We start from the raw sequence: 25,968 nt of genomic DNA, 5'->3' as shown, positions 1-25,968 counted from the left end.
CATAACTGGTTTCCATTTTGGAAAAAGATGGCTCCTCAACAGCCGCATATGCTTGCGTGGCGTTTTATTCTGCTATGACTCACTGTCATCCTCACCGTCTCTCCACCGAGATGGACTGTCTCTCTATTTTAGTCTGTGTTTCTCCTCTTTCTCTCTCATTATGTCTGTCTCTTCTGCTCTTTTTGTCACACTCCTCTCACTCTCCCTTACTCTGTATTTATCCATCCAATCTCAGTTTTAATCTGTCCTTTTTCTTTCATCATCCATTACTCTCCTCCTCTTCTGTCTCTTTCAGCCTCCTCTCTGTAGCCCACCTCTTCTCTTTCACTTCACTATATATACTTTTGTCGTCATGCCTGCCTCCCTCTCTCTTATCCCACCTCCTCTCTTTCTCCTACCTTTCGTCCCACTTTTTCCTCCTCTCCAACTCTCTCCGACTCTCAGATGAAGGGGTGTAAACATGTCTTCCACATGTGGTCTTATTGTGCCGAGCCAACAGAGCAAAACAACCACGCTTAAGTTGTTCAATAGACTTCACCAGATGACTAGCGCCCCCTCCCTCCTCTCCTACTTTGCCCCCCCCCTCACGCCTCCCGTTTGGGTTGAGATGCTTAACAACCACGAAGCTATGCCTGGCAGGCAGGATTAGGCAGGAGAGAGACAGAGACAGAAAAGTGAGGAAGGAAGAGAGAGATGCCAAAAGGAAAGAAAGACAGTGAAAGTGAGACAGGGATAAAGAGAAGCAAGAGACTGAGAGGGAAGCGACATCAGTGCAAAAAAACTGTTGTGTGTGGGTATACGAGGCGAAAAATGCAAGATAAAGGGAAGTACGTGTGGGGAAGAAAAGAAAGAACTATCAAAAAACTTTTTTTCCCCTCGCTGGAACACTTGGCCGTGACCGCAGGCTGAACTTCAGTGCGGTGCTGAGCAACAGCTGCCGACAACAGAGGAAACTACAAAACAAAAAAAGGAAAAGAGGCTGCAGAGGAAGAGTCACTCTCTAAGTAAGTAATGGCGATGGTGCTTTGGAGATGGCCGGGATGTCTTAGGCTCGCTGAGGGAGGGAAAAAGGTATAAATAGACCGCGGGCGGCGGGGGTGGAGGTGGGATTGAAGGGGTTCAAACAGAGGGGAGGATAGTGCGTGGAGCAGCTCGTGCCACCATACAGTGTATCCATACCGCTGCAACCGACTGCTTCCCTCAACCGGCATGGAAGCAGGACGATATGGCCAAAAATGTTATCATGATAAATAGTTTTATATCTTTCAATATCGATAATTATCACGATAAGTATCAAATCATTATTTCTTTCGAGTTTCAAAGCTGATTTTTGCTCCTGAGTGTAAGATGAAGAAACCTGATGGTTAATTGTATTTTTCAGTCCTTTTTCCTCAACAAAATCAACATCAAAAAAAAAAAAAAAGTCCTCATTCGTGTATGATTGAAGTGAAAAAAATCAAACATTTATTGAATATTTATTGAACATTTGTTATATTGTTATTGAAAAAAATTATATTGGGATAATTATTGTTAATGCTTTATTGTCCAGCCCTACATGGAAGCAGGAAGGTCAAGAATTTGAAGGGTTGGTTCGTCCAAAAAACACATTCTCTTACTAACCTCAAGTGCAAGCGTCAGCAATTAGGTTCAACCGTATATAAAACTCTGTATCTGAGGGCAGATATAATATTCCTCATCATCTAGTAAATGCCTTAACAAAACAACTCAAAAGAATAAATTTAGTTTAATTCCTACTCAAGGCAAATCTGACCGACTGCATGGCCCTAGAGGTAAGAAAAAATACTTCTTGTTCTTATCAGTACTTTGGGTGAAAGCTGACCCTTCAATGTGGTGGGATTCTTTTTGATGTGTAAATCAATGGTCTCTTGTACAACGTAAGCTTATCATTTTAAAAACACATGGCTGTGTAACGACATGAAGGGTGTGGGAATTTGTTTTTTGTTTGTGGCTCTGCTGAGAATGTGTTGATTAGGGATGAAACGGTTAGGGGTCTGCTAAACCACCGTAAGATTCCTGACCGTCAGGTAGATGATCATAAATGAAGCGTTTCTCTCATGTTTTTATGAAATCTTCAAGATATTTCACTTTCTCTTGTAGACACGAAGGGCAGAGGAACAATACAGACTTGACATCTCCTCCTTTTTCCCCCTCGTCATATCTTTCTTGCCTTCTCTTTCACACTCCTTTTTCCCCCACCCACACCACCCTCTTCCTTCTTTTTCTCCTCTCTCTGTAGAAGAACCACTTGGGGAGTTCAGCTCACGGCGAATACTGCGGAATGAAAAGAAGCTCCTGACTCAACGATGTAAAACTCTTTTGGGCGACACAAAGACCAGAGAGATCAACAACTTGGCAACACCCACGCACAGACACACGCTTTTATATCTCTTCAGTACAAAAATTGGGATTTCTAAAATCAGAATTAGACAAGACTGGGTTGAGGCTGATTCACTGTCATTCAACTCTGCAGGAGCTGCAGTCTGACTCTCTCTGTATGTGCTTCTGCAGACAAAAAACAGCTGAGAGGGCATGTCTGTCTCTGTTTAGGGCTGACACACACACACACACACGTTCTGTGCTCCAGCTCCTAGACATTCAGTCAGACTAGTAGACATTCAATGCAGCAACAGTCACATATTAACTGAGGGAAAGCTATTTGGCTCTTGAAATGGGACTCCCGAACAGTCCCACCCGCCTACTCACACACATATATACGGAAGCAATTCATCACGGGAAGCAAGATTCTTATGAGGAACCATAAACTCTTCCCATTAAGATTCTTGTCTCATGGAAATATAATTGCTGTAAATGAGCAGCTTAGGGTGCTGCATAACTGGTAGGGGACTAAGTGTTTATGGAAAGAATCATTATTCCAATCTCAAATGCACAGAATTTTTGACATTTTAAGACATTAGAGGGTTTAACTTTTAAGGATTTGTAATTTACAGATAAAAGGTATCTCTCACATGATGGCACGGACGTGGACAATTCTTAGTTCTTTTGTGAAACCTAACCTGCTGCAGACTTTGGTGTATGTGATCTGCCGGGTTAATCTGGCCGACAGATGGGGCACGCAGTGGGTAAGCAGGGGCCGTGTATTGCGATAGTGCTGGGACGGCACTGGGCTGGGCCAAGCCGGATGCTGTGACTATGACCTATATTAATAATTCACAAACAGGATCTCCATGCTGCACGGTGCAGGAGCCCTAATCATCATTAGCAATGCTAGCCAGGAGCCACGTTAGCTGCCTGCACAATGCCAAGCGTAAAGATAAGAGATGGAAGACAGAACATGCCATCCCTGTCTTCTTCTCTATTTTTCATGTGTCTAAATTAAAACTAATAAACATCCTTCAAACCATAAGACAAGCTGTGTGTGTAGTCGGTGTGCAAACTTCAAACAAAAGCTAAAGTTTAACAGAAATGGCCACTTAAAAGCTTTCAGTTTGCCTACATGATACATTTGCCTCTTCGGCTTTCTTTTGCTCAATAATAATTTATTATTTCCAGGACAACCCATCTCTGCAACTACTTCTACATCCTTTAAGACTTTATACTCCAGCATAGTAAACTTGCCAACATTTTGTGATCATGTCTGCATGATAAATATCATTTCAAATGAAATCATAACAGGATGGGGCTGGCATTATAATTATTCTCTACCCTGTCTGTGGCACTCAGTACCAAGCTCATTCTACAGATATTCATCTTTAAAACCACTCATTTAAAAACTCATAAAGAGTCATTTCCTAAAACAGCAGGACACTGTGGATTTTAAAGAGTGCATTTGTTGGGGACTATCTTCAACTACGGATTAACACACATTTGGTGCTCTATTGCAGTGGTTCTCAAAGTGGGGCCTGGGACCCCCAGTGGTCCTTAAAGACAGACTATACGACTTTCAGCGTCAGCAGATCCCCGTGCTGTTCAGACAACACGACTTGCTGTCTTGTGACAGAATTTTGAAGTCATTGTGGCGTTCACATTACATCACGTACTACACACACACACACTACACCCGACGGCTGGTCTCCAAACCACGTTTTGTCAAGAAAACACACGTGAAATGTGAAACGGTAAATGACGTGAACCTATACATGACACAGCTGTTGTTTATTATAAAGATAGAAATTATAAAGACAAAGAATCTGGGTGAAAGAATGGATTAGCACATGCAGGTAGCAGGGATCATTTGAGCTAAAGACAGAGCTGGAGAGGAGTAAAAAGGGTTTTGCAGTGAAAAAGTAGCTGTCTGCTCTCATTGGTTGGATGTGGATATCGAGTCGGCCGACTCTTCCAGATATTTGACATGCTAGATACCTGGCTGGCGTCTGGGAGCCGTTCTGATGCGTCGCTGAGTAGTTCACACATAACGATCGCCGACGATCGATCGATTGCTGATTAACCCCCGATCACAGCCTGGTGGCTTAAAGTCGTATAGTGTGAACTAGGCTTTAAGGGGTTCCAGGGGGTCCCCAGCAAAAAGGGTGAACATTTCTTTTCACAATAATTCTATCCATAGATAACACACTGACAAAATGTATGGTCGTGGGTTTCATATACTTTCTCTAATAAAACATCTAAAAGCAATAATTCTATCAGATAGGGGTCAGTGTGCCTCGTTGGTGTGGTTTTAGTAGTTTTTGGACACAGTGGCGCTCTAAGAAGAAGATATCTCAGGCTTTGGATACACACACAATACTTGTTAGTAGCAACGATTCATTCTTGGCTTTTCATGGTATGTTGACAATGAAGAAAAATGTAGAATACCTCCAGCCTTATTCTTTACTCAAGAATACTTGCAGTTTCATGGGCAGATAACTTAACAAACACCATGTTGGAAGACGCTCTTTCCTTGACAAAACCAAAAATGCATTCCATATGTCGGCAAAGCTGACCATGCAGACACGGGCACCAACTTATTTAGATAATGACTCTTAACAAAATCGTTAGCAAGACGATGCCAATCCGAAACACACTGCATAACAAGCATCAGGTACATCTGGGACTTCCGAGGAGAGGAGAGGAGAAATGCTGTGTTGTGGTTGGGGGTTGGGAGTCAAAGAGGCAGGCCAGACCAGACCAGACAGCCTCTATCTCCCTCTGACCCCCCTGTCTGAGTCTGTGCGCGCGCGTGTGTGTGTGTGTGTGTGTGTATGCGTGCAAGCTAGCAAGTGTCCCCTCTCCCCAAGCCAGACAATAGAGCAGGCCCTGTGCCTGATTGGGGTCAGCTGGTGGCTGCCGGGCGGGGGGGAGAGGAGGAGGAAGAGGAGGAGAAGTGGGGGTGGTAGGTATCAGACACCGCTGTCTGATTTGTGTGTCTGAATAGGAACGGAGAGGGACCAAAAATCAGACAGCCGTCTGAATCACTACTGAAGAGCGAGGAGCGGAGAGGGAGGAGGGGAGGAGGACAAGGAGAAGGGTTTGGGCAACCAGAGGCTTCTTTTTTGGACTCCCACACACACAGTGTACTACTTGACTCCAAGCTGGGAGGTTAAACTGGGTTAAAATGTAAAAAACAAAACAAAAACAACAACAATAATAATAAAATACCCCACAGACATCACTTTCTCACCACAGAATGTTCAGTTACAGGAATTGACGGTCTGGCAGAGTGCTGTCCCGCCTATGGATTTATCAACTACCATCTGGGTTACATCCATTACCTACTCTCTCTCATAACATGCATGTACTGTAGGACAGCCGCATTTAATCCTCGTGCATGGGTATAATATGTGACTACAGAGACAACTCCAGGGTTGTTATGTTGTTTTTGATTTGAAACGGGCTACTTCTTCTCCTTTCTATCATTATCTCTCTTTGCTTCTGTCTTTCTCTGCCTCTGGTGTAATCCTTGTAATTTCCTGTGATAAGGTCAGATCCAGAGCAAGGCCCATCTGGCACAGGATGTGGATCCCCCCCCAACAGGGTAGTGCTAGGGTGAAGAGTGGGTACAGTACAGTACAGTGAGGTTGAGATGGTACAGGATGTTTGTATGAAAATAATAGTTCTACAGTGTTAAGTTTAGACAGTTGGCACCCTGGCACCAGCCAGTGTAGGGATATCCGTCCACATGGGTGCACACAGCAGGATGCATCTTAAAAATGTGAGACACACCACAAAGCCTTTTTTTTTTCTTTTTTGCAGCTCCAGTTAAACTGAGGTGTTACTGTTTTGCAATGAGAGGCGTCTTGGTGGTGCTAGGCAACACGTAATCGCTTGTCAATCACTACACATAACAGCAGTTATATTCAGGCAATTAAAAACAGCAACAAGAACTACTTATCGTCACAGGAGGAGCTCGTTCAGCTCATTCACACACGAGTAGTGTCTTCTTGCAGCAGGTAATAACACCTTTTGGGTGCACGAGAAAATATCTAGGGGAATTTTTTACTGATCTACTGGTTTTAAAAAGTGTGAGACAAAAAAAACAAACAAATGTTGTCTATTGGGACAAACACATGGCAAACTTAAAATCAGACTGAGCATGATCTAGACGTCTGACAATTCTGACATAGAGACAAGTGTGCCCAACAGATCAGTTAGTGAGTGGTCAACAAAAGGCCCTCTTAGCTTCGATCCAGACGCTGTCAAGTTCTGGTTTAGCCATAGTGCTTTTAAAAGCAGACTGTAAGACCTGTCAAACAAGGAAGTCAGATTTCCGTTTGACAAATTGCTGTTACAGTGACCACATTTAATGTCTGTATTTAATGTCCTTATTTGGCCTAGAGACATTTGGGGTTTTTTTGCCTCATGAGGTGAACATTAGCTTTGACAAACTTCAGACATCTTTTGGGGCCCCATTGAATTGAATTACGCCTACAGTGTGATGCAGTGTGGCTGCAGAGGGCTGGTCAGCAAATCCAGATTTTCTTCACCTTAAAAATGTGACATCATTTGAGTGGCACTACTTGATGACATTATTCAGATTTCCCTCTGGAGCCACATAAGGCTGTATTAATCCTTTTCACTTATGTAATAGTACTCCCCAAGATCAATAAACAGACTTCGATGTGTAAAATTTGCAGAGTACACCTCTAAATGATAGCAGGTGACTATGCATGATGCTTTGACACAAAAAAAATAGTCAACAAGGTCCAAGTTGCTGTTGATACACTTCAGTCCTCTGTGATGTGTTCTTTCCTAAGAATGAGGAGGATAGCAGGTAGACTGCTACTTTCTGCATCGTTTCCTTCATGTGCATTTATCCCAGTTAATGGATTAAATAACGCGTCAACAACAACTTAAATAGTATACTGAAAAATAACTACAATGTCACACAGCTCTCAGCTCATTTATTTCTCAGTATTATGTATACAACTCTAGTACTTGCAAGGTGAAACGTCGGGTGAGCTGCCAGAGTCGTTTCCTCTGCTTGTATGGGGAACAATTTCAGTTCAATTTTTGAGTCATGCAAAAGATTTCCTTTGTATATGACATCAAAATGGCTGACCACATTAATTTTTGACTTTTAAAGTCCCCTTACTGAAGTGATCTCGTAGAGCCCTCTAAACTGCCCCCACACCAGTTACACCCCTTTGGAAAACTTTACCACCTAAGCCTCTTCAAAATCCAAGGAAAATCCTGCAAACCACTTGAAGAGACATGTCATTATTCCACTGTCTGGGTGTTCCTGCACACATAAACAAACGGATTACCCAAAATCTGACAAACAGCGGGCAGCACAGGATTTCGGCTGGATTTTTTTTTCTGTTTTGTTTCCTATGATGCAAAACAGCATTTGTAATTTCAAAGCAATAATCGCTGCTTTGTTTCATGTAAGGAAAGATACGAGACATGCAGTGAGACAGGGTTTACAAAGGGTAATAAACATGCCAGCCATTTCATTTGTCTCAACGCTGGGAAAAACAAACCTGCTACAAGGCAAAAAAAAAAAAAGGCATAATGTGCTTGCATACTGTCTGCAAACATGTGTCTGGGCTGCAGAGCCGTGATTGACTGTAATATGTCCCATCCATGTCCCCACAGACAGAGTCATGAGACATGCAGCACACAGCGGGGCTGATTCATTCACCGGATCTCTTTAGCATCTCAGACAGTTGAACTGTGTGTAAATAGATGTTGACTGAGACAGCAGACTACTAACCACCCCCAGCACCACCATCACACACACACAAACACACACACACACACACACATATACAAACACACACACACTTGACTGATGGCCTGTCTTCAAACACACTAGGACTACAAATCTGCCCTGGTCCCAAGGGCATTTTGAAAACTAAGGGAGGAGGTCTGGAGTGTGTGTGTGCGTGGGATTGGGGGTGCAGAATCTAGACACAAAGGGAGTCCCAGTAGCCAGTGACGAGGTTGTAAATGCTGCCGGGGCTGGAGCACTGAGCAGTGAAGGTGCTACCTTGACAAGTGGAAGGACACAAGGATTGACCTTTTCACTGCTTTGGACTCTGGAAGTCACAGCCTGAACTTGACCTGCTCGGCTGAAGTGAGCCGAGCTGCCCCTGGCCGCGTTTCCACAGTGTTTGTAGCCTCAAGGGTTGTCAGTTTGATTCCAAAAACACAGGGTTGCATAGCGGCAAAATAAGAATGTTGGGGGGGGGGGGGGGGGGGGGGGGACACTGAATGGTGGTCAAGCTGATTTAAGGCAAAACAACTGTCAAAGAGAAGAAAAATTACCAATAAAGCCATGACAAATCCTAGCCCTGCTGAGCTAACATGACATAATATATAGTTAAACACCCTGGACACTAGCGTGAGGCTCAGCTACACGGAGACAAAGACACATGCAGCCAAAACAAACAAGGGAAGTCACACATCGACCACACTGCTTCTATCTGCAATGATATTCTGAACTACACAAAAATATTCATTTTAAAAAGCGGCCCTGTGGAGTTTTCTTGTAAACAAACAAATGCTTACATTCAGGGCTACTCACCAGAACGCACTGTGTACATCCTACAAGCCTAACAAACACGATGAACGCATACGAACAAAAAGACGTGATGAGCGAGCCGCCATGTTTTCCTTCTGATTAAATAATAAAAAAAATAAAATCAGTCAATGAGAGGAGATTGGAGCTCTCTCAGCTTCTTAACCAAAGCAGGTGACTCCATCAGAATCATGATAGAAGGATAGAATAGACATATATTTCAGCATCCTGAGTTGTAGCAGTTCTGTTCTACTGATCTAATAGAGAAACAAACAATACTACCTGGATATTTTTGCAGCGTGCCCTCTATCAGAATATGTGCTGAAGTTACCTGGACTAGTCGAGTGCGTGTGCAGGTCAACTCCATGTTGTGAAAACATGGTCTGGGGACCCCTCTGACTTACATGAAACAAGGAGCTCTTTCTTAACCCCCGCGAAGTTGAGCACCAGTGTTCACTGCTTTAACCCCTCAGCTCAGGAGAAGTGGCAGACTAAATAAGGCTCCACTGAGAGACGTTAACCAAGTGTAGAAATTCCCAGTGAAATTAATTACAGGAGTAGTGATCCCAAAAAAAGAGGGGGGGGGGGTCTTTTTTTTGGTTTGGTTGTCTTTGCCACTCCTCTCCCCAAGGTCTCAGAATTTCTATTCAGACTAGGAGTTTGAAGTATTTTATTTTCCAGGGCTCATTACTAAAATTCATTAATAATAAAACTAAATAAAAACCAAACTAATTCCAAATCAACAACACCTCCACAAACAAAACAAAAAAACAAAAAACAAACAAACCCCAAACAAACAACAAAGAGCTTAGTGAGAGATTGGATTGGCTGTCTGGCGGGAGACTGCAGGGTAAATATTGGCTGAGCCTGAGAGTGCCTGTCTGTGTGTGTGCATATATCTAGGTGTAAATGTGAATGCGTGTGCCTATGTGTACATCTTTGTGTATGTGTCAAAGGGAGAGTCAACAAGTAGCCGTGTATGTGTGTGTGTGTGTGTGTGTGTGTGTGTGTGTGTGTGTGTTTGGCCTGAGGTAGTTGACAGATGACCCCGCTGCCACCTACACACTAACACCACTCATACACAGGATTACAGATCAGGCCGTTTACATCCGTCTGGCTGGCTGGCCCCTGCTGCAGGCTAACTGTTGCATACACAGAGACACAGACAGCCACTCAAGTCTCTGAAACACGGACCAAAGCCTTTTTCCCAAGAGGCAAGTGCATGTACTGCTCTACTGCTATATGTCCATCTGCAGGACCAGGAGGATGAAAAAGATATTCTAGGAATATTCTATACAAGGGTCCTTTCTACTTTTAAAAACACTTACTCTTCATAGCAATGGCTGGGCATGTTTAAAATGTGTTGATTCGACACCTGAGTTTTGGTACCAAAACCAAGGCACTACTTTACCATGATACAAATAGCAACAGTCTGATTTGAATCAAGTATCTGATCAAAGAATAATTAAATACTTTAATTGCCAGTTTTCTGTACAGTTTTTGTTACATTTCGGTTTTACAGTCCTATTCATTTTTACCCTCTTGCATAATCTGACAAGAAAAAAGGGAAGAAAGGAAGAAGGGGCTTGCCACACAACAAAAAAATGATCCCCCCCCCCCCTCCATTGCTTCCTTTTGACTAGCACCTGGCTGAACTATACAGCTGTGCAGAGGTTCCTATCTTACACTAAAAAAAAAGTTCCTACATAATTGAATCTGGTCTTGAATCCTAAAATCCTAGTTTTAGCAGGTACTTTTCCTGCTTGCTGGTGCACTGTCACTCTGTTCAATCTTCAGGAATCCAAATTACAAAACAAACCACCGCACCGCTTATCAAGATGACATCTTTTGATTGAAAAAAGAAAGGCTAGGCCTGTTGGCATTATGTACACGTGAATCAATCTCACGTTTTGCCATATAGTACTTCTCCCCTGGTTTAAGAAATACAGGACTGATTGAGAGTCAATGTTAGTTTAAATTACTTAAAGAGTGCACCTGCCTCTGGTGTCACCCTGCAGGGAGTTTACCTTCACACAGAAATCTTCCTATAAAATCGGATTTGTATGAGTGGGTTAGAATGTCATGGACATGTACACCAAGTCTTTATTAGGCTGTGGTGTTTGACCTCAGGACTTTACAATATCTCAGTACTTTATAATACCACACCTACAATACGAGATAACTGCATTGAATCTAAGGAACAGCAACAGCTAGAGGCCGACACTTGTTAAAAGGTCTCTTCCTTTCAAATTCTACATGTGAATCCCAGTGTGTAGGCAGAAGTTCGATTCCTGGCCGTGACACACACCGTCTGCGCTGTGATCCCTCTATGTTCGTAGTCCCTTTCAATTTTCCTCTTCGCCTGAATAAAGAGGAAACACACCAGTGAGACCGCCCGCTCCGCTTTAAAAAAAAAAAAAAAAAAAAAAGGAAGGAGAAAAAAAAGGCAGACTGTAGCTCTTTTCTTCAGCCAGAGAAATCATCAAAGCATGAGCTACATTATTCAGCCTTGCCGAGTCTGCATGACAACACAGCCGACAAACAAGAGCTCTTTTCAAACCAGACGGCCACTACAGTAGGACACAGCTATTTCAAACCACTTGTGAATGGAGCTCCCTCCAACTAGTGAGACATTCAGATGACAAGAAATGCATTGAAAACACCACGCCAGCATTTATTTAGTACCAAACACAGACGCATGCGTAATCTTAAATACACTGCACCGTTTTATTTTGTAGTTAAATCCGCTGCAAGTCTCAATCAACACAATTATTTGACTTTTTTTTTTTGTTTTGCAGCCCCGCTTGTCTGCTCAGTTTAGAAGTCTGAGGCAGTTCTACTGGATTATCTAATTAGGCCCTCTGCTGTATCCGTTCGTCTGTGGACGCAACAGTTCACGCTTGACTATGTGTGTTTTTCCTGGCTAGCAATACGATGATGCCACAGAAAACGAGTGGTGGAACACCGGCCTGTCTGCCAGGCGAACACACACATACACACACTTCTTGGTTACAATGTGGCGTCAGCGCAACCACACTCTGCTGCCAAATCTGAATCTAATATCCTGCCTTCACCTCACGTTGCCCAGGCCTGGCCTCGGCCCCAGTGGAAATTACACATCACTGTAACTCTGTCCGTCTGTCTGTCCGTCTGTAGCTTGCCTGTTTGTCTGCATGTCTGTCTGTCAACATGTCTGCCTGTCTAGCTTCAGATGCGTCTGTCCGCATCTCTGTTTATATCTCTGTCCGTACTTGTCTGGCTGCCTGGTTATGAATCTACCCGCCTGTCTGCTTGTCTGCTATGTGCACGTCTTTGTCTGTCTGTCTGTCTGCAGATTTGTCAGACTGGATACATACACTGTCTGGCTGTCCCGTGCATTACTCCCTCCCTGTCTGTCTGTCTTCCTGCCTGCATGTGTCTTCCGCTCCTCTATGTGTCTGTCTCTGCCTCAGTCATAAAGAGGAACATCTGCAGTGGATCTAACAGGCAGCAGCATTAGAGCAGAGCTGATAATGATAGTTTCTCTCTTGGCTGCTCAGAAGGCAGACAGACATAACATACCATTCCAGCGTTTCCTGTCTATGCTGACAGGCAAACTATTTAACCCTCTGTGGTGATCCCTCAGAGCAAATGCACAGGATGGCAGGCCCATCTCCAAGGAGTAAAATAAAGAAAAAACAACTTCTATGGCACAAAACATCTCCAAAAAGTACAGTAGGAAACTTGAAATAGTGAGAAGAAATAGTTGAGGAAAACTCACAATTAGTACTGTAAATCTGTAATACATTTCAAACGAGAAACTGTGACTGATTAGTGACAGATTTTTCACTGTGAGCTAACTGCTGAGTAATTATTCAAGTATGCCCATGTAGCCTAATGGTAACAGTGTTAAGAGCTCAAACACAACATGAAGTGTGAGGATATAACACTATCCTACACAATAATGTTTGAAACAGACGCACTGTCAGTCAATTAAAGAAAACAACCGAGATTACAACAAGATTATAAATACCAGAAAGTACAGTAAAGTCATCATAAAGTTTGTATTAGTTAAGGTAAAATTAACTAGGTCCCTATATAAGTATTATCCTATAAGGAGTCTCGGCCGACAGGGTGTTAACAGCACAGTTGGTTGACCGTCTTGGATGAACACTCGGTCTGATTTGTTGCCCTTCTGTCGCTACACCGGAGAGTGCACAGAAAACGGATTAGCCACTAAAGTCTCTTGGTAGGTTTTTAAGGTCAGCACAAACACAACTAATGTTACTCACATATCTCCATTCCCTGTGGCTGGGAAGCGGTGCAGTTGCAGGAGCAGGTGACATTGGAGTTGCCGGGGCCGCCAGGGGCCGTTAGGTTTTGCATGGGGCTGGGCAGACCGGGACACCGCTCCGGGGAGAGAGCAGCCGCCGCCGCCACCGTCGGGGCCCCGCGACGGGAAAACAACAAAAAACTTCCAGGCAGCGGCAGCTGAGTCCGCCGCTACGAGTAACTCCCGACAGTTTCGCACTTATTTTCCACGGTTTTTCTCACGCCATATTTGTCTCTGAGCGGCTCGGACGGGGAATTATTAGCATAGTTGGGGACGAGCCATTGCCCGTGGCTAACGCATTGTGTAGGTTTTTCCGTTCCTTCCTTCGCCGCTGAGAGCAGCTGTCCTTCCTCTACTAGAGCAGAGCAGACACAGCGGGCTGAAGCCCCGCCCACAGGCTGACAGACTGCCGCTTCGGCCAATCAGAGGGCTCCAGAGGAGGAACAGACAGGGGGAAAGAGAGGTGCTGCTTTCAGGAGCGGTCAGAAATACCACAATTCTGACTTCAACCCGCCACAGACATCATAAAAGGCATTTACTCTAACACCTCTCTGTAAAATACAAAGTTTGGAAAGCTTTCTGACGAGCGAATGATCACTTTTGTGCTGGTCATATAAACAAAAACAGTTTGTTAATTACAAATGCAAATATGAGATCCAAACTAGCAAACACCATAAACAGACAAAGTTCATGTAAGAAAAACATTTATACAAATGTTGTCCTTATATCTGTGAATTTTATATATTAGATTTTTTTCTTGTTAGTGACTTTAGTAACAAAGCCAAAAAACATGTCTTTAAAAGAGTACTTATGCAGGGGCCCCTCTTTCAGTCATGGTTGGTGTGGTGCAGTCTGGTGTCATTAGTTAATATTCATGTAGGCTTGCATATATTAGCTACAGAATGCATTAATTGGCTATCTTGCTGCCTGACTATTCATAAATATTACAATTTATACAGCTGAGAGTGCTGCGTCTGTTAGGGAGACTGCTATCTTTACAGTTAAGTCTGAAGTATTTGATTTAAGCACAAAAAAATGATTACTAAAAACAGCAACGTTTATTTATACCTGGTGTATTACTTGTTGTTTAAAGTTAAACAGTTCACCAAAATAAAACTAGTGTTATTGCAAAGTCCACGTTATTATTTATCGCCACAAGCCTCTGAATGTGCATTGACATACATATTCACAACTCCGACACACAGCTGTACAAGGAGGACTTGAAGGCAACAACGGCGAATGGATGGGACAGGGGTTATATGTTTGTGTGCGTGTGTGCGCGTGTGTGTGTCTGGCTTGCAAGGGGTTGGGGGGGGGGGTGGGGGGCTGACCTGACTCAGAAAGCTAGCAGACGGCAGGGTCGTGGTTGACAATGGTGGTGGGAGAGCAGAGCAGGGGAGAGGAAGGGAGGGGGGGAGGCTTTGCCGGGACTGGTCGGTCTGATGTGTTCTTTGAGGAGGGAGGGGGGAGAGCGCTTCGAGTTTCACTCCCTTGTTACAGCGGGCCGCATTCGAGGCGGCTCTTTGAAGGGGCTAACCTTGAGGTGACCCCCCGCGCAAGTCTTGTGGTTCAGGGGCACATGTGCAGCAGAGAAGCATTTCCCCCACCTCCCCATCCACCCCAACACATCCCCTCTGAATCTGACCAACAGTGCAACACACACACACACACACACACTGCAGGTCAGTCTGCAGTCTATAAATAAACTAGGCTGTTCAAATCTGAAAGACACCCTGAATGCCACTCTAGCAGGTTCCCAAACTGTGGTCTGCGGACAGTACAAGGTCATTAAATAACTTTTAGGTGGCCCTCCAACAAATAAGGTATAGTTAAATTTTTATTTCATCTGTCCCCAGGACAAAAAATACAGGAATTACTCTTCTGACCAGAGGCCTGCTCTCTTGCAGCTCACTTCTGCAGCAAATCATAAAAGTAAAAAAAATTCCCGATCCCTGGGAGAAAATCTCATCATATTCAAGCTTTGACTGAAAACTGTTTGGGAAATGCCTGCTGTAGGGGGGTTTACCATTTCAATTCTGAAAACACCAGTAACCAAAGGCAATAAAATGGACCTCTGTGAAGGAAAATAAGTAAATGGGGGAAGTAAAGACCTCCAACAGATGTTGTGCATTAAGTGCCGCATCACCAGCCAAGTTCTATATCCAATCATGCAAAAATATTTTCCTTGACGGCTTCCAATGAATTCCACACTCCTCCATAAGCGAACTCACACTTTTGGAAAGGGAGAAAAAAATAGACGCGCGACCCTGATGCAATTTACAAACGGCTGGCAGCTGTCATAATTTTATTGAAGCAACAAATTGAGGCGCTGCTGTCTTGTCAGCTAAAGCAGCAATATCAATCGAGACACTGAGGAGAGTTCTTTTCTGCCTCGATGTGAGGTCATTCTCATGTCCTCACACACACACACACACACACACACACACACCAAAAACACTCTCCAGACATGCACACACACCCCAGACAAGCTCTCATATACACTCAGACACACATCGATTCTCGCAATTGCAACCCACCTCTATCTACTCACAAACACCCCACCCACAACCAAACAACACTCACACACACACACACACAGATGCAGTCTGTCTGGAGCGTCAATTTAGTCCCCCGGGGAGCACGCAGGGTGACACCACTAACAGGCCAGACCAGACTAGACAGCCAGCAGACAGATAAATACTAGGCACGGCTGAATACCAAATGCACTCTGGTCTACCAGCTCCCCTACCATCCCCCCTGACTGCAGTCTGCGCACACACAAACACACACACATTGCCTCTCTGTGTCTCTCTCGGGAAACGTCTGTCTCATCGTGTATTTGAGGAATACTAACTTTTGGATGATAGGTTTATCACGCTTGGCACGTGTGCATGTGTCTATTTTAGTAACTTTGCATGGGGCTTTCCTGCTCACTCAGGGGTTTCATGCTCATTCAGGAGTTCACTGTGTGTTGCAGTTGTTTTGTGACTGTTTGACATGTTTGTGTTATGCCTAAAAAATCTAATAATATATAGAGATATATGTTGGTGTTTCTAAAAAATATATTAAATGCAGGAAAGGAAACACCACCACCATGTGTTTGCACACAACCAACACTACTGTGACATTGCTCCAGCTTCATAAGAAGCCATCGAAAGCCTGCTGTGCATGTGTTTCAGATGTGTATTGTAGTTTAAGAGGCTTCCTTCCTGGGTTTTCAACATATGCAGCAGATATATGACAGAAAAAAGAAAACTCGAATACTCTTGTCAGCCACAAATGCTTGAAAGTTTAGTTGAGATGTTTGTGATCAGACCATGAACGCATCAGGGATGTGATCACGCTAATACTGGAAAAAGCAGCACAGTAAAGGCCTCAGTGGAAGATAGGTCCATCCCTCCCTCTGTAAAACAACATGATATCCAGAGGAACTTCTCCATCTGAGCTTGCATGGTGCTGAAAGAGACACTACTTCACAGCGCCATCTTGTGGCTCGTCTAGGAAAAGGTCTGTTTTATACATCATCCCAAACATGGACTGGAAAAGCTGTTCCACTTCTCTGGTGTCTGCTTCACTTCTCCTAGCGTCCCTTCTCAGTCGCTCGATTACTTCAGAAACCAAAGCCGTCTCCCGGGCACAGGTTTATGCTTTGAATTACGCCTCGTCTTCATCAGAAACCACAGGGGGAACATGGACGGACACAAGGAAAATGAAAGAGTCCCATCCTACAGCTTATTTTATAGAGCTGTGCTCTGTTCTTGCACAGAGACTGCAAGGCCGAGAGAGTATTTTAAATTCACACTGAGCACAAATTTGAAGTGAATCAAAATATGCAGTTTGAAAAGGAAAGCCCAGATGGAAATGCTAAATATAGCAAGGAAAGGATCTTTTACACCAACTGTCCAATAATATGTGGACAACTCTGTCCTCATACTTTTGTATTCTTTTGGTATGGGGTCTGTTTCACAGTTCTTAGCCCCTTATATACAGTACAGGAAATCTTAATGCTACAGCATTTAGTCATTTTTTAGACAATACTGTGTCTACAACTTTGTAGCACAAAAAAAGGCCCTTTCCTGTTTTAAAGGGGCACTCCACTGATTTTGTGCATAAATTTCAGTGCACCTGGTGTACTTGTTGAGGGAGCTTTCCAAAGCTTGAAAAATTAACCCTGATGATGTCATCATGGTTACCTAGGCTTGGGCTTGAGACTATAAATTCTTAACAGAAACGCTACATTTCAAACTGTAGGTGTGGGGTTTGGAAGATGTGAGCATTTATAAGGCAGGGAGGGTTGAATTTAAGACGTTACTGAGTTGCGTTATAGGAAATGTAGGATCCAGTATGGGGCGGCGCAAGAAGGTCGTGGGTTCAAACCCCAGTTGCCCCGGCCTTTCTGTGTGAAGTTTGCATGTTCTCCCCCGTGTCCGCGTGGGTTCTCTCCGGGTGCTCCGATTTCCTGCCACCATCCAAAGACATGCATGGTTGGTTAATTGGTGTCTCTGAAATTGTCCTTAAGTGTGAATGTGAGTGTGAGTGTTTGTCTATGTGTGGCCCTGCGATGGACTGGCGACCTGTCCAGGGTGTGCCCCGCCTTTCGCCAAATGTAAGCTGGGATTGGCTCCAGCCCCCCGCGACCCTGTACGCAGGATAAGCGGTTGAAGATGGATGGATGGATGGATCCAGAATGTTTGGAGCTTAAACTCATACAAAACTAAAAGTCAGGATATCGTGGCCTGTGCTGCATTGATTTTTATCCTTATTTTATTATAAGCTGTAGATCAAACTCTGGTGCAGACCAAAAAAACTGAACCAAGTGAAAAGGAGGGTTCAGTTTGTTTGTGATGTCCTACCAGACTATTTTGTGATAGTAGATATGTGATTTTAGCAAGAATTCAAAAGAAAGAATTCAAAAGAACTGTCTATCTGTAAGAACTTTATTCAGCTGTGCAAGATCATTTAGTAACAATGTATGGGTATTGATTTTCCTGTGTGGATATCACCAAAAGTGTCCAATGAATGAGTTAGCTGTCAGTCCGTATAACTTCATGTTTACACCTCTTGGTTAATTTGTGATAAGTCAGTGTGTCAATGTGAAACAGGCCACAACAAAAAAGGCAACAATGAATATTTTTTCCTCCTCGGATTGGACCAAATAAATCAAAGTACAGCAGTGAAAATACCCAAATAAATGGATTTTCCAGTTTGGTGTGGAAGACCTTAATTCAGAGCCCCAACCTCAACCCCATCCAACACCTTTGGGATTAACTGGAACTACCGCAAGCCGAGCATTGTCACTCCACATCAATTGTGAGCTCCACCCCCACGGCTGAATGGCAGCAAATTAGAAAAGAGCGTAGTTAAAAGCGTATCGCATGTAGGTGCAAGGCTACTGGGAATCAGCATTGATGAAAAGAGTAACGCCTGCACACTGACTCCAAGCAGACAATATTTAATCCATTCCTCATGCTGTCTGTCTGTTTCTCATAATTTGCCTGGTTACTATTTGTTGAATCCAACCAAATTGGCTGATGGGTAGGCTTTCTACAGTGGAGGAAAGAGAATCAAATACTAATTTGTTAACTTCCAATGTTCATGGCAGCGACTGAGATGTTCCATTTAATGGGAGCAAGTTCCTGCAGCCAGGCCTTCCCAGATGAATGAGATACTCAACAAACATACCGCTGTAAAGTCTTTATTGTCCACATACTTTTGGCCTTACGGATTACCGAGGTTTAAGACAAAGGGAGATGAAACCAGCACAAATTGCCAGACAAATGCTTCATGAACACCAAGCACAAGAAATAACCTTTAACACAGTTAACCTACACAATGCACACAATACCAGTGTAAACTCCAGTGAAGCAGTTTCTATCCTGCATCACTAATGCCTGTTTATCCAAAAAATTCCTCCTGTGGGTGCAGCCTCTATCATGGGACTTGTGTGATGAAAGTACTTGCGCATGACGATGATCCATTTTGACTCTGGCATAACATTTTCAGTCAGACTAATAACTCGAAACACCCCGTGACTTCTGTGTGGAGTCAGTATTACTGAATGCCATTCCAAATGTCAGAACAAAAGATGGATATGACTCAGCCTTAATACCAAGGCTGAATGGGATTCATGAATTAACCGCAATGCATCTCACCAGCTGACAAAGCAGGAGAGCGAGGGGGGGGGAAGAAAGTGTAAGAGTTTTTGCTTCGGCATCGACTGCAGCTCGGCGTCTTCAGCGGAGCGCTAAGTAACAGAAAGGCCACTCCAGACAGTCAGATTGCAGAGTAGAGAGTTGCATTTAATAAAAGAGTCTGGCATGCCACATCATATTTGCTGCTTCCTGCCCTTGTCTGGCTGCAATGCCGTGTCATATCCTGTCCGCACAGGTGCACCAGCTGTCTGGTTTCCCACCCCTGTCATTTCTATATATACACACACACGCACACACACACACCTTACTTCCACCCCTGTCATTTCAAAAACCACCCCTCCCTACCTCTCTTACTGCCGCAGGCACCACTGCAATGACACCACAGCGCTCACTGAAAAGTTGTGTGTGTTGGGGACAGACAGTGAAAAAGAGAAAGGAGGATGACAGACAGACAGAAATACAGAAAGACAGACAGTGTGTCTCTAAGTCTGGATATGAATGAGAGAAAGACAGATTGGATATGACAGATGAAGAAAGAGATAGACAGAGCCTGAGGTAGAGGATACTTGACTGAGTGACTGAATAAATGGAGACAAGAGGACTAGAAGAATAAGAGGAGAAACAAGAAGAAGAGAAGAGAAGCGAAGAAGAAATAGAGTGAAAGCAAAAGCCAGTGAGTCGGGAGAGAGGGACCCAGAGACGTAGACAGGGAGAAAGAGTAGATAATCAGCAGGTATTGAGCTCTTTTCACCCCTGCGGTAGGGCCCTGCTGAGCATTGTAATGGGCTGTCTGCCCAGCTGGGCCGATGAGCTCATGTCTGGCTTTAATGCCAATCTCCTGAACTGGCACACGGCTCGGCAGGGCGAGCGCAGACGCAACGCGGCAACACTGCCGCTCTTCCGCCGCCAGAGGAAGGACAGGGCACAGCCGAGAGAGGAAAAGAAAGATGTGGAAAGCTGAGAGAAAAGGGACAGAGAGAGAGAGAGCGAAGGTGTGTTTGTGTGTGCGGGTGTGTATGCGTGCGTCCCTACAGCCACTTCCGTCACAACACCGATAAGAGCCATGAACCAGACGGCAATAATCACACAGCCAGAGAGACGGACAGCTGCTATAAATGTGTGTAAAAGTGAGGAGAGCAGAGATAGCATGAGGAAGAGAGCAAGAGAGTGTGTGTGTGTGTGCTGTTTTATGTTGTCATAAACAGCAGTGATTACAGAGTGTGGATGGTGCAGGTTACAGCCTCCTGCTGTTAAAGAGTCCATACATATAGTTACAGGCGCACACACACACACACACACACACACACACACACACACACACACAAACACTGAAATACACTTACTGATCAAACATGAAATCAAAGGATGTATACATACACATATACCAGAATACATACTGTATATGCATACCTATACAAGCATTCACATATGCACATACAATCCTTCCTGATCTCCAAACAGCCAGACAGTGTGTGTCATATGCTGTCACAAATTAATATGTAAAAGTACACACAGTCAACTTGCTCAAAAAGTACATATTAAGCGTTGGACCACACATTTCCAATGGTTTGCCCTTTTCCCTTTTTTCTTCTTTAAAAGGTACAGACACATCATTGTTATTATTACAAAACAAGTGTGTTCTTTTACTCAATGTGACGGTTGTTCTCACTGCAGGCATTTCACAGCAACCATTATACATCGCTCTCTTATCCCCAGGTTTGCTGTTCAGACAGTGATCTCTACACATTGTGTAAACCGTGGCCTCGCAGCCCAACTGTGTTGAATTCAATCTGCATCTAAAACAAAGATGCAAGGAAAACACGGAGGAAGGAAAAGGAAAGCTGTATATATCGCCTTTAGTGCTGTTTAAAAGTCAGTGTTAAGGGCCTATTCCTGAGTTACAAGTAGTGACTGAGATGTTGGAATCCAATCATTGTAATCCAGTTGCAGTTGACCATATAGGTCCTGATTTAAGAGATGCAACTTTACTGATTTAAAGTATTTGATGGATTGCCATGACATTTTGTTGTTTGATATTCATGGACCCCAGAGGATGAATCCTACTCACTTTTGTGATCTCCTGACTTTTCCTTTAGTGCCACCACAAGGTTTGAGATTTCTTGGGTCAAGGTAAATACCATGACACCTATTGGATAGGCTGCCATTGCATTTGGTTCAGACATTCACGTTCCCCCTAGGATGAACTCTAACAACTGTCCTTTTATTTAGCACTATTATCAGTTAAAAATGTTACTTTCACTGTCCAATACATGCAAAAATAATGACATCCCCATCAACCTCAGCTGCCTAGCGCTAATTAGCAAATGCAAGCATGCTAACATGCTAATCTGCTGTAAGATGACAGACATGCTAAACATTTTACCTGCTCAACATCAGCATGTTAGCCTTTTCAATGTGAGCATATGATTGTGCTGACGTTAGCATTTAGCTCAAAGCACAACAAGAAAACAGACTTTGATTTACCTGCATCATACTGCAAATGTGACTGCAACTAAATACAGTAAATGACTTGATGGCTCAGACTCGTTGTATTTAAAGCCACAAAAAGTCATTCTTTAAAGGAAAATTCCTTTTCTTTACAACTTCGGTATTACTTTACAATTATATCAGTTATGATAACATTGTTCTCGTCAAAGTGACAGCGTAGATCTGGAAACAATGTGACATCGCTACAGCAAAGTAGTGGTCGACCGTGGTTGATATTGGTCGGTGTGGGTTTATCAATGGCTGATTCAGACACCACAATTTAGAGATCAGGGCTGCTGATGGATGATATATAATGCCCATATCAAAATAAAAGACAACTCATGTATAATTCCATTCTTCCATGCAGAGTAAAGATCTCAGGGAGAGTGGGCTAGAGTTTGTCAAAAGTGACGTCATTCAGCTGCATTATTCTCTACTGTATATTAAAGAGGTGGTATTATGCGCATTTTCAGGTTCAAAATCCTATTTAGAGGTTGTACCAGAACAGGTTTACATGGTTCAAAAAACACCATGTTTTTTTTCATACTGCACATTGCTGCAGCTCCTCTTTTCACCCTGTGTTGAAGGCTTTGTTTTAGTTATGGAGTGATACACCTTGTCCCTAAATGATCTTTGTTGGGTGTTGCACATGCGCAGTTCCTAGTTAAGGACTACTAGCCAATCAGAAGCAGAAAAAGGCGGGTCAGCGAGAAGCCATTAAACAGCTTCGATTCAGCTGTAGGCTACATGTTGCCGACCAGCTTGGCAATTTGGACTGGAGCAAGAGTTTCAGAGTGGTGAGTTATTAATCTGTAAAAAAAAGTAATCCAAGTTATAACTGAGCTCTGTCTCTACATCACAGTAACAACTTTCTGTCCATTGACTGCCTGCCAGCGAGCATTATGACAGATATTTTCATTGTGACGTCACAAGAAAGGGAAGTAAAGGCTGGACTACAAACGAGCTGTTTACAGGCAGTCCAGAGCAGAGCTTTCTGTGGGAGATGGGAACTCCCTTTGGGCTGGACTTTGGGCTTTTTCACTTTGCAAACCTGTTACATGCACAAAAAAGATATATAACTCAATAAAGGAGAGGGAACAGCCAAAAAGCAGAATACCACCTCTTTAATATACACTAGCCAGAATTGGTTTTAGATTAGATTTGCAGGAAATTAGTCAGTTAGTATGGGAGAAATGTTTTAACATTTAGAAAAGACTATGGTGACTGACGCTAACATCGTTCCATAGCAGCCACACTGACTAGGCTGCCTGCAGACGTGTCCGCAGACATTTTTTGTTTATAGGCCTACTGAGTGCAGGTGAGTGCACTTCTTTTGGCAGTAAAACAGTAGCTGCACCTGAAATGTTGGTAATAATCCCCCATTGCTCAGGAACCTGTAAACTGACAGCCGACAGTTTGGGTGAAATTTTTACCATTCACCTCTTGTTTTCTGTTCCATATTATTGGTTGATTAAAATCTGTGCAATCATAATCACTCATGTTTCTTACACTTCTTATAGTGATGTTGCTGTTTTGGTGATCACAATGTTGATATTACCAGTATGATGACAAAAACTACAAAAATAACTCCAAACATATAATTAACTGGATTTATTATTTTCAAAGTTTTTTTTGTTTTGTTTGACTGATAATTATTATATGACCTGATCAAAGACTTTATAAAAACCCAAGTCAAAATTCAACCTAACACTGTGACCCAGAACCCGTTTTCTAATTCAGTATGTTGGATCATGATAGAACAAATCACCCATAGCTGCTTCAAACACAGGGAGTGATCGGAAGTAAACGAAAGGAAGTGAAACATTGTTACTCAACAGCCATGTCAGCTGATTGTCACACTGGCAACACGACCAATAGTCACATTAAAATGTTGTTGTCTTTCTTTACCCGTGTGCCTCCGCCCCTCCCATAGCCTCTCTTACTCATTACTAGTGTTTCACTATTCCTTTTGTATTATCACCTTTCTCTAATTAAAAAAAGGATAATTATTTTCAGCTTTTCTCACAGAAATGCACTCACTGTGTGGACGATACGTTAGAATTTGTTTTCCAGCAAACCAAATGCTGCAATGACACCCAAAAACAAAATAATTAGCTGTGTTCTGCCATTAGATTGGATGCCATTAAATTTGTTGGAACGCTGCCTGATCCAAAGATACTTGGATGTTTTATACAGACTGATTTAACTTTGATTGAAATGACTAATTAGGATGACTGGTCCCATTTCTGTTTTCTTTTCTTTTTCACTTTGTTATGAGGAAAAGATTGTAGCCAACTTCTTCCATTACTGTGAATTTATCACTCGCCAAAAATAATTATCAAGTTTAATCTCTGCCCTGGTAGTTTGTTTATCATTTTCATGTCAAGGAATCTCTAAAACAAAAACTTGAGTAGCCATCTCAGCTGAGGTTTTATCACTTTCATATATCATCTCATACATACATCTGAGAATGTCAAAACATAAGCTACCGAGTGTGAGGGCAGCAGGTTTGGAACAGATGGGCGCTCATATGAACAAGTTGCAGCGATCCAAACACTCCAAGCGCCCCTCTCCGCCTGCCTGGCCGCACCACACAAAATTCTATATCTCCCATATTGAGGAATATAATGAAAACATTACATTAGGTGTGAGATGCTGTGCTCAGAGCAAGGGCTGACAGATGGATGGTAGTAGGAACATGTTGCAGCACCCCAGACCTGCTACCACCCTGGCAGAACTTAGAGACACGCAGGTTAGCATGACCGCCGAGCTAATGCTGCCTACACTAACACAGCTGCTTCCAGCGGACCCCTGCCTGCACTGGTTGGATTTTACTTATTTATATGTCATCATACCATAGCTTTGTTAACTCCCAGGTTGACTCACTCCCACTGTACAGCTCGTAAACAGCACAGCCCGTGACAGCTTGTACCAGCCCAGCCAGCGTTCCCTACAGTCTGCCTCGCTGCCATCCTATAGCTCTGCAGCAGGACCAGGGAGTTAACAGCTTGTACCAGGCCAGTGAGTGTCCCTGCTCACAGCTTGCATTGCTAGCGGACCCCCTCAACCCCCCAGCTTCCTTTTACAGTAGTAGTAAGCAGGACTACAGGGAGTACACAGATCACCCCACAACAGCTTGTAACCGCAGCGTCTGCTGCTGAGGTGCTAAAACCAAAGTCAAGGCTACACAACAACATTAACACTGCATCCAGTCAGAAGTGGTATCTCATTTGTGGTGCATACAACGTCTGAGAGGGTGGAATTAGCAGCAAAAAATGGTGATTATTTGAGCCATATCTCCATATGTGAGGAATACCGACAGATGCTTCCATGCCGGGCCACAACCTGAAGACTCTGTAATGTCTGATTCACAGCAGATATCATGAATATTTTATGAATTTCCCATTTTTCAGATGTTTTGCATAAACCCTTTAGTGCTGATTGGGCATGAAAGAGAGATAAGCAACACCTAAATATTTATATCTTTGGTGTCGAGAACTAATTGTTGTTGCATTCTTGCACTACACTTCTTCAGGGGAACACACGATATACACAGGCGTTGTGCCTGTGTATATCGTTATGTCAGAACACCCACGCACATTGTTTTCTGTTAAACTATATACTGGCAGCGTCTTGAGGAATGTGATAGCAGGTTGGCGTCTGGGCCAACTTATCAAGATATGCCACATTTCTATACTAAAGAAGTGGATCTCTATCACGGAGGCCGATACGTCCGTAAGATACAGTACGAAGCAACTACCAATGTGGTATCATACGATTCACCCCTATTGTGATTCAACATGATTTAGTCAACCCAATGCGATTCAATGCGACACGACACAATGGAAAAAAATAAGCATAAGCTATGCAATTCAATATGGTACAGACATTTTGACTTTATTTGACGGTGTTAATCATAAATGAACTAAAGTGGGGAGTTTCTACACTCTAGGTTAGTGGTTCCACCTCTATACTTTATAGCAGCATGGCATATTTTGCAAATTGCATGCGTCCTGTCTCACTTGAAAAGTCCAAAGTATCTCCAAACATTTGATTTGGAGGAATTCAGAGGAACGTGTAGC

General features: G+C 43.3%; 1 protein-coding gene across 3 annotated transcripts in view; it reads right to left on the bottom strand.

The window, feature by feature from the left end:
* The window catches only part of LOC119898096 (low-density lipoprotein receptor class A domain-containing protein 4-like), a 218,053-nt gene that overhangs the window by 26,032 nt on the left and 166,053 nt on the right, over positions 1 to 25,968 (bottom strand). Inside the window, exons 1-2 of one of the 3 annotated variants that reach the window (XM_038712254.1) lie at positions 13,207 to 13,614; positions 11,244 to 11,297 (exon numbers count right to left, since the gene is read on the bottom strand). The exons of 1 other annotated variant lie outside the window; for it this stretch is intronic. Coding sequence is in view for 1 of the 2 variants with exons in the window: in XM_038712253.1 (XP_038568181.1) it covers positions 13,207 to 13,300 (94 nt within the window). In the remaining variant the exon portion in view is untranslated. Of the gene's footprint in view, positions 1 to 11,243; positions 11,298 to 13,206; positions 13,615 to 25,968 lie in introns of those variants that run through there. One more of the 3 variants, XM_038712253.1, reaches the window with a different exon arrangement.

This window comes from Micropterus salmoides, unplaced genomic scaffold, assembly GCF_014851395.1.
Source record: "Micropterus salmoides isolate LMB-PRFRI ecotype aquatic unplaced genomic scaffold, ASM1485139v1 Ms_hic_scaffold_11, whole genome shotgun sequence".
NCBI lineage: Eukaryota > Metazoa > Chordata > Actinopteri > Centrarchiformes > Centrarchidae > Micropterus > Micropterus salmoides.
This window is presented reverse-complemented; position numbering and strand designations above follow the sequence as displayed.